The sequence below is a fragment of the Leuciscus leuciscus genome (assembly GCF_965113295.1).
Source record: "Leuciscus leuciscus genome assembly, chromosome: 11".
Taxonomy (NCBI): domain Eukaryota; kingdom Metazoa; phylum Chordata; class Actinopteri; order Cypriniformes; family Leuciscidae; genus Leuciscus; species Leuciscus leuciscus.
Window position 1 is genome coordinate 3,111,608 of NC_138735.1, and position 17,714 is coordinate 3,129,321.

General features: G+C 37.4%; 1 protein-coding gene across 1 annotated transcript in view; it reads right to left on the reverse strand.

Annotated features, from left to right (window-relative positions):
- pard3aa (par-3 family cell polarity regulator alpha, a) overlaps positions 1-17,714 on the reverse strand; it is a 460,595-nt gene that overhangs the window by 401,077 nt on the left and 41,804 nt on the right. The window contains exon 2 of the mRNA XM_082183270.1: positions 6,409-6,510. Within this exon, the coding sequence (XP_082039396.1) occupies positions 6,409-6,510 (102 nt within the window). The remainder of the gene's footprint in view (positions 1-6,408; positions 6,511-17,714) is intronic.

The following is a 17,714-nucleotide window of genomic DNA, read 5'->3' on the forward strand; positions in this document are numbered from 1 at the left end:
GAACTATACAATATTAATCATGGAAAGTCACATCCGGCATCCGAGGCCAGAGCATTAGCGGGAGGACAGGAGAACACCTGGAAAAACATTTCCCCATTAGAACCAGGAGCTTCAGGATGAAGGAACGGCGGTCTGTAAAGTCCATAAACACAGAAACTTCCTAAAGGAGCAGCAGCTGGACATATTTCACAGGCTCTGAACAGGCTCTCGGGGCTTTAGCAGCTTCCATGAGTCTATTTCCATATCAAGACGACAGACTGGGACGTCCTGAGACGAGCACTGCAGCTTCGGGACTGAAATCTGAAGTCAAACTTGCTCTAAACTCAGGATAACTTCAGATCAGCTGATTATTCAACACAGGCTCATTGGAAAAACATTCCTGTGGCAAAACGCAAAATACGTACAATATCACTGCAGTTTCTAACAGAACTGAACACCAGAGGCAGTGAAACAGCACACACAATTCACACACAATTATGATTTCAGGGGCAGATTATGGATTAATAAAGACTTGTTTTCACGCGGCTCCTTGTACAATTATGTTATGACCTCAACAATTTTTTTTTTATCATAGTGCATGATTTGTAAACTAATATAGTTCAAAAACAAGCTAAAATGTCATGGTTACGATAACGTTCTTATGTCGCATTTGCTTTTGTTAACACTATCGGGGAGGGTTAGGGTTTAGTGTAGGTCATTTTAAAATGTAATGGAGCATTAATATTTTAGCGCAGAAATCAAAATAAAATCACAAAAAAATAAGTGCATTTAGGAATAAAACAATGTAGAATATGAAGAATTTATGTTCATTTTGAGATTTGCTAAAGATAACATTTCACAGTGTTATTAAATTATTAGTGTTCTTAATCCTGAAAAGCCTCGTTTCATATTTCAAAGGCCTTAAATGATCCAGATGATTAAAACTTTGCTGAAAAACCTGTTCTGTTCACAATCCACAACATGCCTTCTGTCGTCTGATTGACAGCTTACACTTTTTTAGCAAGTAAAAGCCTTTTAGTATAATTGTACAAACGTCTACGTTAAGCTCGTATCTTTTTGCTGTGAAACTTTTACTGGTTTTTATAAAGTAAATGTAAGAATAACTTTTAACATTGTTAGTAATATTTTGAGATGAACACTTACTGGACTGAAGCAGCTTCGGTTTACTTGATTATCCATACATTATTCATCAGGCTTTTGAAGAACGCTTATTTGTTCTTTTCTCAATCTTCATTGTATTGCATTGCATTATATGTTTTAAAACTACAGAGCTTTGATCATAAAACTACACTGTAAAAAATGATTTTTTGGTGAAGTAAATACTACTGAAAAAAAACAATGTAATTTACATGAAAAAGCTAGTTCAGGCAAGAATTTAAAAAACTAAGTAAATTCCATATCAGTAATTCAAGCAAGTAGAAATGAAAGCGTAAATATCAACTAAATAAAATTAAGTAAAAATTACTCAACTTTTCTGATACTGGGGTTCCCATCATGCACTGGACCTTGAATAATTAATGAGGTTCATTTTTCACTGGTTTCAGGCTGTATTTACACTGTTTTATCATTGCTTTTGTTGTCAGGATTAGTAACTTGCCATTTTGTGACATTTCGAGTAAATTTTCTGCTCAAAATGACACATTCAAACACAAAAACGATCCATCAAATGTTACCGTCATTGTGTATTGTCTACCAAGTATTGAGGTCTTTGCATTCACATGTTGCTTAACATCTGACATGATGTAGTATAAATTACTTAGATAATCTAAGTAAAACACATACTATAAATGACTGGTATAATTCATTATTATTGTTTGAGTGAAATGTAATTCAAAGGAAATTTCAACTAAATCGATAATAATCAACCTTATACTAGCCAAGTTAAAATGACTTATTTTCTTTGTTACTTTCACTTAACTAGGTTAAGTAAAGTTTACTTAATTCCATATTCCAAGTAAATTTAACTTAAAGATTTCTAATTAAAGCTACTGATAAATATGTTTAGGTTTTTACTTGGCAAATCTTTGTAAATTTACTAGCATTTTCTGAGTGAAAAAAGTTTCCTAGCTTTTTTAAAGTAAATCCTACTCCAAATTTTTTTCAGTGTATAAGCATAAGTTTTGGTTCATTTTTGTGACGCGTTTCAGAAAGAAGTTCACAGAGACTGAGAAGGCTGAAAGCACACCCTATTTTCTTTATTTTACAAAAGCACAAAAGTTGTGTCGTTATTGTGAGTGTACACAAATAAAAGTAGAAATTTACAGTTTCTAATGATCTATTACTCATTCCTGTATGACAAAAATTATTTTAAGATTGAGTATTTTAAGTCAAATATTTTAGATCGAAATAAGGTTGAATAAGGTCGAATAAGACATTATTGGTAGACACAGAGTGACGACTGATATTTATATGCATTTTATGTAAGCAGTCTGCTATCCTGTAATAAAAATCTCATTGATTTACATTACAAGCATCAGAATTTCATCTTACTTTTTAATCATATAAATATCAGCAACTGCACAAAATGTCATATTTTAGCTCAGTTTGGGCCTCAGAATATGGAGGAAAAAAAGTTTGTATTGTATGTATTCAAACCATATTCTACAATATGAGCCATTAAAGCTTAATGCATCAAATATAGAACATATGCATACTTATATTTATATATTTTGTCTAAAGAGTCAATAAAATGCTTATAAGTGAACACACAAAGCATCGCTAAAACATTTAAATAAAAGAGCCCTTCTTGTGTTAGCATCATAATACTAGAAATTGAATAATATTGGAAAATTTAAGCCTTAAATGTTAATTCAACCACACAAGGCCAAGCAAATAAAATAAGCCGTGGACATCTGACAGAAACACACAAAGACGCAAAGCTACTTAGGTTCACCATGTGCACAGCATATAGCAGAATATTACTCAGATCTAATCCTCAGTCATGAGAAATGAGCACAGAAGCACAGAAGCAGTGAGTGGAAACATCTCGAAGGGTACAGGAGAGAAATCAGTGAGAGACAACGATGTAAAAATAGAAAAAACAACAAGAGAGACGAAGCGAGACTAACAATCTTGCAGGATGTAATGCATGGTGCACTGAGATCTGTTGCTGCATGTCAACAAGGACAGACGATGAGAGTGTGTGAGGGATGTTTGCGTGGCTCTCGGCGGTTTCTCACACAGATTCAGGGCGTTTGACTGAGTCCTGGCAGAGATGTTACCATGACACCCGGCGGGGAAAAAGCTCCAGCCTCCCGAGATGAGCAGCATCTCTCCAGACACACACAAGCCTGAGCGCTTTCCTGAATCTACAGCTGCTCTGCGGCAGATCTCGGAGAACAACCCAAACAAGAACGACAGCTCAAATGACTCTCTCTGTAAAGTCACGGCATTTCGGATGCAAAATACAGTGTTTTTCTACCCACCCTCCTATGTACCACGTCAATAACATGTTATATGAATATGGAAATACATTTTGATTAGAGATGCACCGACATTAAAATTTAGGCTTATACCGATAACCGATAATTCTTTATTTGAAAGCCAAAAAATCTATATATTGGCCGATAAATCTAAATCCAAATTTGTATGTAATTTTTGAGAGCCTGATTACAAAAACAAAAGTCTCATCTTTAAAAGCCATGTCTCAAGTACACAATTATCATGTATAATTAATTATATGTTAATTTTATGTAGACTTTATGACACCATCTAAAGTGTCTCAGCTGAAGGAAATAATCCATTATTTATCAGCTTTAATATATCGGCCACATATTCTTATCTTTTCTTATTTTCATACAGATCCACTCCCCCTACAAAATCACCCCAATCATTCTAGAACGATTAATTCTCCCCAGATAGAGCTATTCAAGTCATCTGGTGAAGTTGTTTTCAATGTAATTATTTTCCAATATCACGCAGCTCTAGTATTCAGCATTGTATAACACATATCTAGGGTTCAGCAGGGTGTGCTTTCAAGTATCGATGACAATATCCTCTGCTCTCAATGTCAAGCATGTAGGTCTGCTTAAGATGCTAATGCTAATTAGCTTCATAGTATGGATTTGGCACAATGCAAGTGTAGCCAGAGTGTGCGGTTTACTAATTGAGCTAACATGGATTATCAATTGTGGTCGTGCTGAGAGGATGATTATAAATCACTAGGAACAAAAGCTGTTGTAGGCATTGAGATGTCACCAGAGCCCAGCAGGAACGGACGGACTAATTAGCTTGCTGGCTAAACACAATTTATCAGGGCTTGACAACATTAGCAGCGACGCTAATGAACAAACTACGATTATAAACACACCAGAGGGACAAATCTCTTGAGCGGAGCTGAGATTAGCCATTATTCACGATGTGCTAGTCAGGGCCGAACAAGAGGAAACTTCCCAAATTCCATTGCTATGACAAAATCATGATGCTTTTCCTGGATGAAAAATGCATAAAAAAATAAATAAAAAAAAGTATTTAGCATGAGGTGGTCCGAAACTGGCAAGTCACACTCTGCCCAATGAAGTTAGTCACACACACAGACTCACACAGGAAATTAGAGGAAGAGGATTAATAACTTTTTTTTTCTTTTTTTTTTTTTTTAACACCAGTTTAATGATAATGTTTTAATTTAGCTGAATTAATAATCAATTAATTAATTAAATTAAATTAAAACTGAGTTGTATTTTATTTAATAAACATTTAAAATGCTATGACTCAACTTGCTATGATATATTTGATATAATTATGTTTTTACTCCAATTCATTGTTGAAATATAAACATTGAAATGCCAACTGTAATACAAAATTTAAACATACATTAAATAATTAAGACAACAGAATATAATGAATATGTAATCTAGTCAAGTGCAAAAGTTTTAGCAAATTGCTCCATGTTATTTTTCTAACGTTTATCATTAAATGGCTTTTCTGAGGTAAATGTAACATCACATGACATTGTTCACAAGCTGTTATATCGACATCATGAAACACTGTTTGAGACATTTCAGTAAGTTGTACTGTATCTTTCAACAATCCTTCTGACGTCCATTCATGTTTATTTCATGCTATAACTAGTAGTAAAGAAGAGGCTTACGTGCCGCTTGAACTAAGGCGCTGCAGCTACAAATAATGTTTAGTAAATTTTTGTTCATGCATCGACTAAAACATCTCAGTTCATTAAAATGAAGATCAAATAAATGTGATAAAGCGATAATGTCAACCCAGCTCTATTGTCCACATATCTGACATGTTTACCTGTTATAGATTTTGAGCAGTCAAAACGCACTGTCGGAAAAGCACAAATTAAACATCACCTTTCCGGACGGACAAAACTGTTCCAGCCGAAACCAAAAAAAACTTTTCGGTCACTGAAATATCAGTGCATCACTAGTAATAAACAGTCAATGTTCCTGGCCATTCCCAAGCATGGTGAATAGAAATCGAAACACAGATGAGATAACCACAATAACAGCTGAGAAAAACAAAAGTCCAAAAGCAAGGACGACCTCTGCCTTCTCTCACCCTCCCTCGGCTAAAGGGATTTGGAAACATGTGGAATTTCTGATATCCTGACATCTAGTTTATCATAAACACGGGCAATCTGTATTCAAAATACATGGCAGCCTTGCATCCAAAAAACAACATGGTGGATGTCGAAAGGCCATGTTTTCACTCACCCATAGACATAAGTAGTGTGTGAAACATAATGAAATAAGTATAGATAACTGCTTCACACAGTGGCATCACTCATGGTAATCTCATGAGAATTCATAACTAGGTTTAGGGATGGACATTCATGCTTATTATTTTTATTTTATTTTTTTTCAAAAAATGTGCACGCTTGCATTAAAATCACATTGTACGAATTCATAAGAATTCGCCAAATCATATACAACTATTTCTAATGAGACTGAGTTGGTCGTATACAATGATTGATCACATGTACAACAAAATGCTGATAACCATCTAAAATTAGCTTATTATAAAAACCTAAAAATGCAAAAACGCATACGTGATATTTTGATGTCAAAGCATAAATAGAGATGCACACAAAACACCTCTACCAAAATACCAGTTACACGTCTTTACATGCCGAGCGAAATCAGGGTAATAGGCAAAAATATACTTGTTAGCCTAAAAAGTTTATAAACTTTATATATTCCGACAGTATATACCAGGCATTTATATGTCTGGGTTAAAATGATTCAAGTAAACACACATTTATTGTCGTCACGAGGCCAGTCAAGCCAGTAACATCCAGTTGTCATCTCAGAAAAATTAATTTAAGTCAGAATGTCTCAGGCATTTTGCCTCCGGTACATTCAAACTGGAAATGAAAGTTGAAGTTAAATCACATTAGAGATCAGCGTCTCTCCTAAAGCAAAAAAATAAATATTCACGCTCACTACATACCCTGTCTTTGTCATCGGCTACATCACACAGCACGTCATCCAGGTCCAAGATCCCTCCGTCTCCATGTTCCAGCCGATGAACCTGAATCCAGTAGCCTGGGTCCTAAAAGAAGAGAAGTGGACAGAGAGAGTTGCAATCAGTGTCACACCGACTTCACACCATCTCAAAATATCCTCAGTAAAAGGCAACTAACTTTAGGCGAAAGAAAACTGTCAGGATTCCTGGCAAGAACTTGCAGAGAAGAAAAGGAGGAATGTTCAGTATTGCATTGAATGAGATAATAGGCTTATTTAACAAAGTATCAATGCAAAAATAACTCATAACAGATCATTTGACCTACTATTTGTGGGAGTTATATGTTTGACTCACGTCATTAGCTGTCTGCTGTCTTGTACCAGAACAAAGAAAATGGGGATAGAATGAAATGATTAAAAACATGAAAGTCTGATGTTTCCAAACAACATTCACAGCCAGTCCCTGTCACACATTCCTCTGTGCCTGATCGTTTCAGCTCATCTGAAGCGCTGTAATCTCATAACTGGGCACAGCTGAATAACCCACAGTCAGCCTGGCATCCACAGACCCTGGAAGAGCTTCAAAGACAGCTGATGATGAAGAAGAAAATGGGAGAAATTGGCTTCCATCTATGCCGACTTCCAGTCTATGTCGGCCATTTGACCAGAGCGATGACTGATTTCCCTCTGTAGCTTTATGTGCCTTATCATCCATCCATCCATCCATCTACATATCCATCGTTTTTCCCTTTGCATCCCTAATCTGATGTATTTCCAAGTAAAACTGGATATGCAATCAGAAAAAAAGAAAGTTTGGCACGACACAATTTAATCCACAAAACCGACTGGATTGTGAAAAGTCTCAATTCTGTATGTCAAATGTTTGGAAGTAAAAGGGTTTCTGATGACGTCAGGCTAAATGAAAAGATGTTGCAGATACAGAACAAGTTATATATAAGATATTATGAGAAATAAATTCACAGTGTTGAAAAATAAAGTCTCAGTTGTGAGAAATAGATACAAAGTCACAATTCAGATTTATATATATATATACATATACACACACATATACACACACATACATATATATATATATATATATATATATGTATGTATATATATATATATATATATATGTATGTATATATATATATATATATATATATATATATACAGTATATATAAATAATTGTGAAATATAAAGTCAAAATGTTGTCACAATAGTTCGTTTTTTGTCTTACTAGAATTTGAGAAATAAAGTCACAATTGTGCAGAACAAGAACAGAAACATGTATTAAGAAAGCAAATACATAATTTTTATGTAAAAGTAATTTTAAAATAGTCGAAACAAAGATAAACGATTAAATATCCAATATTATACATCTAATATCCAGCAGTCGAAAAGTCACTTTTGCTAAATTAAAAATAAAGCTCTAATATCGATGGATAATCAATATGGTACCAATATATTGTGCATCCCTAATGTTGACTAATTATTCCCCCCTTTTTTCCCTCTTAATATTTCTTCTAAAGAACGAGAGAGATACAAAATTCATTTCCAGGTTTTTGCAAGCATTAAAAAACCATCATTAAAACATAATTATAGCAATTATATAGAAATATAGTCCATCCTAATACTTCACCAACCACAAAATAATTCAGCAGAATAATAAGTCACAATCAAATAAAACAGAAATTTGAACCCATTCAAAAAAGGAACAATGTCAACCAGTTCATCCAAGTTTTAACAGAGTTAATCTGGAAGACATTTTCAGGCCACAAACCCAGAACAAGACTCAGCAAATATTTGAACAAATTGGCTGCGGAGACGACATGCACCGCTGGCCAGCGCTTCGTCCTCCCACATCCACCGAGGCCGTTAAACCCAGCGACTAACATGCAGATTTAAGATCAAATGGACCCAATAATCACCAAAAGCTGAAAGGGAAAGGCTTGTTCTCCTGTTTGGAGGGATGGATGTGCAGTTATTATTTATGAAGGAGGGTTTGCAGGGATGGCCCAGGTCTCTTATGCGTGATTTAAGAACTGAACCTTTGCACAAGGAGAAAAGACGACATTGTCCCTCCGTGATGTGAGGGATGAAATATTAAAGCATGAAGGGCAAAGGAAAGATAAATGAAGCAGGATAAGTAGTTTAGCCTTGAGAGAGAGAAAGATCTGGCCTTTTCTGCAGGAAAGACAAGTGTGTCATGATATGACATGCAGACCGGCTCTCACTATACATCCAAAACATGTCGATAGTGTGATGCATTTAAGTCATGTGTTGATGTGGTACAATAAAGGGGTTAACAAGTAATACTTTCTTTTTTGTTCATGTAGCTCAACTAGTAGAGCATTGCACAACAATCACATGAGTTTCAATTCCAGGAAACACTTAGATAACACTTTCTGTCAAATGAATAAATGTAACATGAATGTTTCTTGAGGTGATGGGTTACAGTTAGCATGCATCTATTATCAGCCGCTCACACCCTGCTATGTAAAGCGCTTTGAGTGCAGAGAAATTACGGATTATTAATTATTATTTCCCATGAGGAGGTCGCCACGCCAGAGACATGATGATGGATGAAGAAGATAACATTCCAGGATGGTGTACGATCAGAACAGACAGGGATGCCAATGCATTTAAAGGGGTGGTTGATTATGATTTCACTTTTCTAACTTTAGTTAGTGTGTAATGTTGCTGTTTGAGCATAAACAACATCTGCAAAGTTACAACGCTCAAAGTTCAAAGCAAAGGGAGATATTTGCTTTTATAGAAATCGCTTTTTAAGGACTACAACAAACGGCTGGTAGAGACTACACCACATTCCTCCCGGGTTAGTGACATCACCAACCCTAGAATTTACATAAACCCCGCCCCCTGGAACACGATTTATAGATTATCAAGACAGAATATGCTAATCATTGACTAGAACAGATAAGCTACATAAATTCATCAACCAACCATTCAGAGATGTTGTCTACATGTTGTCACTTCTTCTCGAGTCTCTCCATCTTTCTGACTCCGGTTTGAACATAAAAGGCTAAAAGTTTTTGAAATGTTCAGTGCATGTCTGTGTGAGGTAAAAGGACACAAGCTGTTGAAGCTCCGCCCACTGTGCCGGGAGCAGCAGCTCATTTGCATTTAAAGGAACAGACACAAAAACGGTGCGTTTTTGCTCACCCTCAAAAAGTGACAATTTTAACATGCTATATAACAATATCTGTGGGGTATTTTGAGCTAAAACTTCACACACACTCTGGGGACATCAAAGACTTATTTTACATCTTGTGAAAAGGGCATTATAACACCCCTTTAAATAATGTGTTACAATAAAGGGGTTAAAAGTAACACTATTGTTTTTTGTTCACGTAGCTCAACCGGTAGAACGTGGCACCACCAAGCCAATAATATGGGGTTGATTCCTGGGAAACATATATGGTGATAAAATGCACACCCTAAAGTCACTTTGGATAACAGTTTATGCCAAATAAATAAATGTAAAATGCATGTTTTTTCAGGTTATGTGTTACAGTTTAGCATGCATCTATTATTAGTCTCTCACGTGTCCCAAAACGTGGTCACCTTTCCAGAGACGTGATGATAGATGAAGATAACATTCCAGGATAGTATAAGTCAATCGTTATTGTGTTATAATGAGGGAGTTACAAGTTACACTATTGTTTTGTTCATGTAGCTCAACTGGTAGAGCCTGGCAGCACCAACAACAATGAACACACGTGCTGATAATATGCACACCTTGAAGTCACTTTGGATAATAGTTTCTGCCAAATAAGTAGCCTGAATGTAACATGAATGTTTCTTGAAGTGATGGTTACAGTTAGCATGCATCTATTATCAGCCGCTCACATGTCCCAAGAGGAGGTCGCCACGCCACAGACATGATGATGGATGAAGATAACATTCCAGGATGGGGTACGATCAGAGCTGACAGGGACGCCAATGCATTTAAGCAATGTGTTACAATAAAGGGGATACAAGTAACATTTTTTATTTTTTATTTTTCATGTAGCTTAAGAACATGTTGACATGAACAGCATAAATACACATACATCTTAAAAAGCTTCATTAAAAGCATTTTGGGCATAATTTTTTTTAATAATATTATTTTATTTTATTTTTAGAAAGAGAGTAAAGCAGGCTTGTAAAATATTGCACTTTACATTTGAAGAACTTTTGTGGGCCAGATCCATCATCCAACACGCCGGAGAGAAAAAAGAGAGATGACTAATGTGTGAAGACCTTTTTAATCCGAGATAAAGGTTGTAAAATGCCATTCAACTTTTTTCCTTTCTTTGTCTCGGACGCGGTGTCGTTCAACCACTGTCACAACAATAACATCTCCAATATGACATTATGAGAAACAAAAGAACAATGGATCTGGGATCTCTTGATGTTTTTGTGACAGGTGGCATATCACTGAGAATATGTGACATGATGACCTGCGAGTCAAACTTAGCAATCCATTCTGAGAATGCAGAAGTAAAGTGCAACTTTCCATGAACAGAAACAATATTCAACGTAATTGTTTTATTAGGCGTAACACAACATAATGCTTTTATAAGTAACGTTCCTTTACACTGACACACAGAACAAACATTTCTTTGTCCACCGTAAACACATCTATTATCCGCCGCTCTCGTGTCCCAAGAGGAGGTCGCCGCACCAGAGACGGGATGATGGATGGAGAAAACATTCCAGGATGGTGTGAGATCAGAGCAGACAGGGACGCCTTTGTCAACGCATCATTTATAACTCGATGAAGTAATACAGCCACGTCTGAATCACAACGCTGAACAAATCCAGGCTTCAACTAAACCAACTAGGAGCAGCCCAGACCTCATCCATCTCAATCCAGGGGAGGAAAGAGTGCATCAGGAAAAGAAAGAGAAACAAAGTCCATAGCCAGCTGCAGAACTTGTTCAAATATTGTTCTTTTCATTAGTACCGCCCCTCGATTTCATTTAGTCTTTCAGATGCTGATATAAGCTTCAAGCATTCATAAGATCAGAAGTTTTCCCGCAGACAGCCACTCTTTTCTAAATCAAAGCCGCAAACTTTTCCCGGGAGAACGGAAAGGAAGTCTATGGCACAATAGAGACGAACGCTCAATGAAAGCATATTAACTTAACAAAGAAGAGTATCTTTACAAATCATTCCAGAACTAACCACAAGCTTTATCTTTGCAAAATCAAGGCGGTTGGGCGACATGTCATGACACTTTCCAATGGCTGTAAAGCACCTATTGTATCAAAGAGCTATTGTGAGAAGCACACCCGAGGCAACAGACGTGTGTGTGTGTGTGTGTGTGTGTGTGTGTGTGTGTGTGTGTGTGTGTGTGTGTGTGTGTGTGTGTGTGTGTGTGTGTGTGTGTGTGTGTGTGTGTGTGTGAGAGAGAGAGACGCCTTATCCCGGTCACAGTGTAAATAGACCCTCCTGGTGTAAATATACTTTTTCATTCAAAATTGCATGTTTCACAAGCTGGGAAAAAGTCATAAAAATCTACAGTGGGGTCAAAAGTCTGAGACGACATTGAACATCTTGATTTCTTTTCCCATATATAGGTCTGGAAATTGAAAGACAAAAATATATAGTAATTTATAAAAGAGACAAATAGTAAAAAAAAAAAATTTAAAAAAAAAAAAGTATTTTTTTTTGACAAAATTTTTTTTTTTTCATTTCAGCAATTCATCATTTGTAATGAAAAAAAAAAAAAGTACTACATTACAACAATGCCAAACAAACACTTTCTCATGATCTCAGGTATGTTGAGCAAAAGTAAATGTGCGCAGTCAAGAACTTGTTTCCAGATGAGTCACATTACATCACTTCCTCCGGTGGCGATAACATCACTACAGCCCTGATCTCTGTTACGATCTTTACAACACAAGAAGTCTGTAAACTGTGTACAAGAAGACACTTGTTCTTGCTCTCTGACAATGAAAAGCACTTATTTATGCACCTGATTTTTTTGAGTCAGACGTATTGAGCATGAAAACGCTAACACAGGAGAACAGGTTTCCCGCTATAGCTTTTACTACATTGTGGTTTTTAGCATGAATGAAATGTTGTTTTGACCAATCAGAAGGCAGGTAAATAACTCTGTTATTACCTGTAAATATTAACCATGATTTGGGGGTTAAAGATACTTATTATTCAAAGACTATTAATCAAAAACATGGTTGAAAGCGTAATACAGAAGGTGCATGTCAAAAGTGCTTTTGGCAACAACAAAAGAAGAAATATTATTATCTTTAAATTCTTCCAAAGATTTAGTAATAGAGTTTAAAAAAAGTTTGGGGGGAAAAGGTGATGGTGAGATTGAAACAGTTCCTGGGAAACTTTTGCTTTTATTCATTTGTCGTTTAACTAGTATGACAAGTTGGTCAGAAGTTGTATAGTTTGTCAGAAGCAGAATAGTTGGCCAACACAGTAATCTGAATAATTATTCATAACCACCTAAATTACTTGTAATTATTTTTTGCTATCTGCAAAAACTGTCCGGTGACCTAAACATGCTCCACGTGGCACTAATGAAATGGTTTTATTCAAGTCAATGATATTTAAAATGACTGAATCAACTTGACAAAAGCAGGTTACACCAATAACATGATTCCTATGGGTCAAGTGAGACACTATAAACTGTGTAATTTCACATTTAACTTAGGCCACAATTGATTATATTAATTATTATTTGATAAATTAACTATAATTATTGTTTCAACCCCAATCTGTGCGGTTGTGCAACCATGAGATTCATCAATATGTTTACAGTAGGCTTTAAATCTATCTCCAGCAGAACTCAACTCTGAGCCTCAAACCTCCAGAGAGCGTTGATGGCCACACTCTTCCAGAGGCCTGGCGCTCATTAATAGCTGTTAAGTGTGCGTGTAACAGCATGTCTGGCGGTCCATGTAGACTCAAGCCTGATTAAACGACAATGCTGGCACTGAGACCACCTCGGGTTTCACAGGGCGGAAGACACTTTCACACTGCAATGACGACGCGGGTCTGAAAGGACAGATTATGATGCAGATTATGATGCAGTGTGAGGAAGGCGAACACCTCTTCATTCCCCGAGGCTCAGCTGATGTGTCGAGACTCGCCCGCCGCTTATTGTAGAATTACATACCGGTCTGATTCTACATTCATGGGTTTAGTCAGTAAACAGCACAGCGATGCCCTGCTATAGAGGAACTCAATGGAGAGATTTAGGAGAACGGTGTGGCCTTCAAACGCTGTCATGAACTCATAGCTCAATCATTTCTTGAGGTCAAACATCTGATTTGAAAAGACCGATCAACCCTGACTTCACTGAAAAGCCTCATATAACATCATTTCTAACGTGATGTCGACCTGCGCACAGAGATAGTTTCTGTCACACAAAAAACTGCAAAGAAAGATTTATAAAAATGGCATAGAGACTTATGCAAAAAAAAAGAGGTTGTGTATCAATGAATGCCTATGTCAAAGAATTCACATTGAACTTGCTCATGAGCAACTAGCTAACCAGCTAGTTAGCTCACAGTACGCTAACTAACACTCATTGTTTGCATGTTGACTGGAATATTTTTAGGTGGAATTGAGGAATTTCAAACTCAAATATTCCCACTTTCGTTCCCACTTTCACTGCTCCCTAGTTTATGCTGTTTATGCTGTTTGCACCTTTGGATTGGAATCTTACTTAGCCTATTATGCAAAATTCACTTTTATATTGTTTTTGAACACACCTATCTGTCTGCAGTGTTTGAACACAACCACTAGCCTGGCAAGCCAGACCCACATCAATATGTTAGGTCTGGCAACTCACCATAGACACGGCTCAATCCGAGGGGCGGGATAAACGGCTGTCTTTCAAATTCCCTCTGCACGCAATAGGACAGCGCTACAACCAACCAGAGCGTTTTCCCACCAGCGGAGCTAGTTGATAGATTAAACTTTTGTTGTATCTGGCCGGCAAACTACGAACACATCTTCCTGTTTTAAGAATGACTTAAGTTCCGTTCTTTGTTCTTTTCTCAAAGAAAAGCGTAACTCCAAGTCTTCCAGAGTCGCGGCCAAAGCCGATTTGAAAGACCGCTGTTCGCCAGCAGCAGCTCTACTTTGTTTTCAAGTAGCAGGGAACCGTCGCAACTCTGTCGTCATTATGTAAAGCCCGCCCACCGACTCTATACACGATGTGATTGGCCTGACTAGAGTTTGGTTTTTCCAGCTCGAAAGTCAACGGAGAGTTGCTAGACTACCCTGGCTGCAAAATAAATGTTGCTGCCGCTAGGGTGCGTCTAGATTTCTAGGCTACACAACCACCCTACTGTGGTAAAAATCCATCCACTCTGTTTGTTATTTTCACAATAAATCTGAAACAGTGTCTCAAAATGAGCCGTTCAAGAATGTGCTCCAATGTGAAGTCCCATTGCACAGGCCCCGCCCACAACTGCTGCCCTATTAGCTTAGCTCCTCCCCTAAATGAGCTGTACACAGTCCACCATGTTTATCTCCTCACCAGAGCATTTAACATCAGCATTCAAGTCACAAATGTATTCTTATTAAAGCTACTAAAGTTATTCAGTCAAGAGCAAAGAGTGATTTTCTGTTTTTCTTTTGTTGTTTGATTCATATTAACAGCGATAGGTACTGTATATTACACAGCTTTCACTTTAATACACAGAACACATGCGCTATCTTTCCCTGCTGTTTATGTTCACAGACATAACTGACTGTTTGTGAACTTAGTGTGTTTTTGACATGACCTTGTGTGTATTTGACAGTTTAAGTGCAATAAGAGTGAAAGAGAACTTAGTTTAATACTCACGCAACGCGCCGTCTGACAGCCAGCTTTCTGTGTGTGTGCTTCGAATGTGTGCATTTAGAAAACCATATATCAGAAGTTTAGACTGATATGACTTTAAACGGATACAGATCATAACTTTCATGATGACAACGTCATGTGGGCGTGTCTGTGATAGAGATAATCAAAACCAAACAGATGTTTCAGTTATTGGCAGAGTATCGAGGAACGAGCTGTAAAGGCTCCGCCCACTTCTGGAAAAGGGGGTGGGGAGCATCCGCTCATTTGCATTTAAAGATACATGCACAAAAACAGCATGTTTTTCCTTCCACTCAAAAATGAATTTACAACATTATATAATAAATGATCTGTGGAGTATTTTAAGCTGAAACTTCACACACACATTTTGGGGACACCTGAGACTTGTAAAAGTGGCATAATACTGTAGCTCACCCTTAAGATTGCTGAATACACTATGAAGTTCACACTTGCGGTCGAACGGAACGCGTCTATTTGACATTTTACATTCACAGGAGCATTTTTGAGGTGTTGGAAGATTTTCAACAAGTTCTCCTGCCTCAGGCGCCTTCAGGAACATGGCAGTACGATCATAAGTCCCATTCACTTGGACACCAGAAGTTTTGGACTTTGTCATTCTTATTATTCAACCATCACTTGACTGAATCATGCTGTCTATTCTCAAACACTCAAACACCCTGACATTCACTATAACAGTTGCATTTGTTTAAACTGGATCCATCATTTTGCAACAAAGGCCGTAAAAACATAAACCTCAGTCACTGACCTCATGAAACTGGGTTTCACTTAATAGAAGAGTTCATGGAGGACACAAGAGAAGATGAAGGAGAGGGAAATGGCAATTAGACGAAGTTTATGAGAAAAGAATGAAGAGGGGAGGAAGGCTGTTGAGGTAAGCCTTGGGTTTTAGCCTCGGCCTACAAAGTGTTTGCCAAAAGCTCTCGCGGGGCAGAAGCCAACATCATGCTAGCTGTACTGGCTCAGACATAAGAGGCGTACGACACCCGATCCAAAACTTCTGAGCCACTGCAAACACCAGGATGAAGGATCTGCCATGACACAGGCTTCAAAATATTACAAGTTAATCTCTGAAAAAACAAGAGAGCAACAGGTAACATGGGTGTCCTGAGGTAACCTTTTTTATTATTATGTATCCTTACTTTTATGACATGCTAATTTTAATTAACTCTTCGAGATCCTCTCAAACGTACTGAAAAGATGAATTAACGCATATGAATGTTCATATTCTTGAGCTGCCATCACCCAATCAGCATCGTCATGACATCATCTCTTTCAGCATCTCTTGAGTGATAAGTCACATGACATTTACGGCTCAGGTGTTTGGCTCAAAACCACTTGGCTGTAGAACAGAGCACCCATAAACAAACATGGCAGATACTAAACTCAACTGATAGGTGTTCATGTGACATGCAGCCAAGAAACTGCCATCGAGATGAATGTGAACGCTTACTGCATTCAGTCCTCTACAAATCTCCCAGTGCAGACCTCCTTCAGAGGTTCATCCAGCATCACAAACATGTGTTGGTCACCAGCTATGTTGGTCTCTTCAGCATTTTCAGCAGATTTTTGTCCCGATAGAAGTGATTATGTAATGCGTGATGTCATGTTTTAAAAACCGAAAGTTTCCCGAGACAGTGTGAGGAAATAGACCGTCCTGCATGTGAGCAGGATTCTGGGATGCTATTTAAAATCACATAAGGATCCAATTAAGGAGTATATAATGATACGTATTTAAAGCAATTAAGGCATTAGAGATGAGATGCCTCTGTCCGTGGTCTAAATACAGGCGGACTGGGGTGAGGATTAGACTGTGTGTGTGTGTGTGTGTGTGTGTGTGTGTGTGTGTGTGTGTGTGTGTGTGTGTGTGTGTGTGTGTGTGTGTGTGTGTGTGTGTGTGTGTGTGTGTGTGTGTGTGTGTGTGTGTGTGTGTGTGGAGACTGGAGAGTTTTAAAGGGGGTTCAGGACAGACATTAAAGTAGGGGAGAGAGAGAGAGAGAGAGAGAGGTGAATGTTGGGAGAAGAAGAGCACAGATGTGAAGGTCAGTAAATCACCTCTGAAATTAGCACATGAGTGTTTAGTTATCTATAGTTTTTAGAGCAAATACGCAAATCTGAAACTTGGTGACATTGGTGACATCAAATTGAATTGAATTTTTTGTATATTACATGTGACCCTGGACCACAAAACCAGTCACATGTCGCACAGGTATATTTGTGGCAATAGCCAACAATACATTGTATGGGTCAAAATGATCGATTTTTCTTTTATGCCAAAAATCATTAGGATATTAAGTAAAGATCATGTTCCATGAGTGAATGCAGCACAATCGCAAGCATAAATGGACAACTTTAAAGGAGATTTTCTCAATATTTCGATTTTTTTCCAGATTCCAGATTTCCAGATTGTTGTATCTCGGCC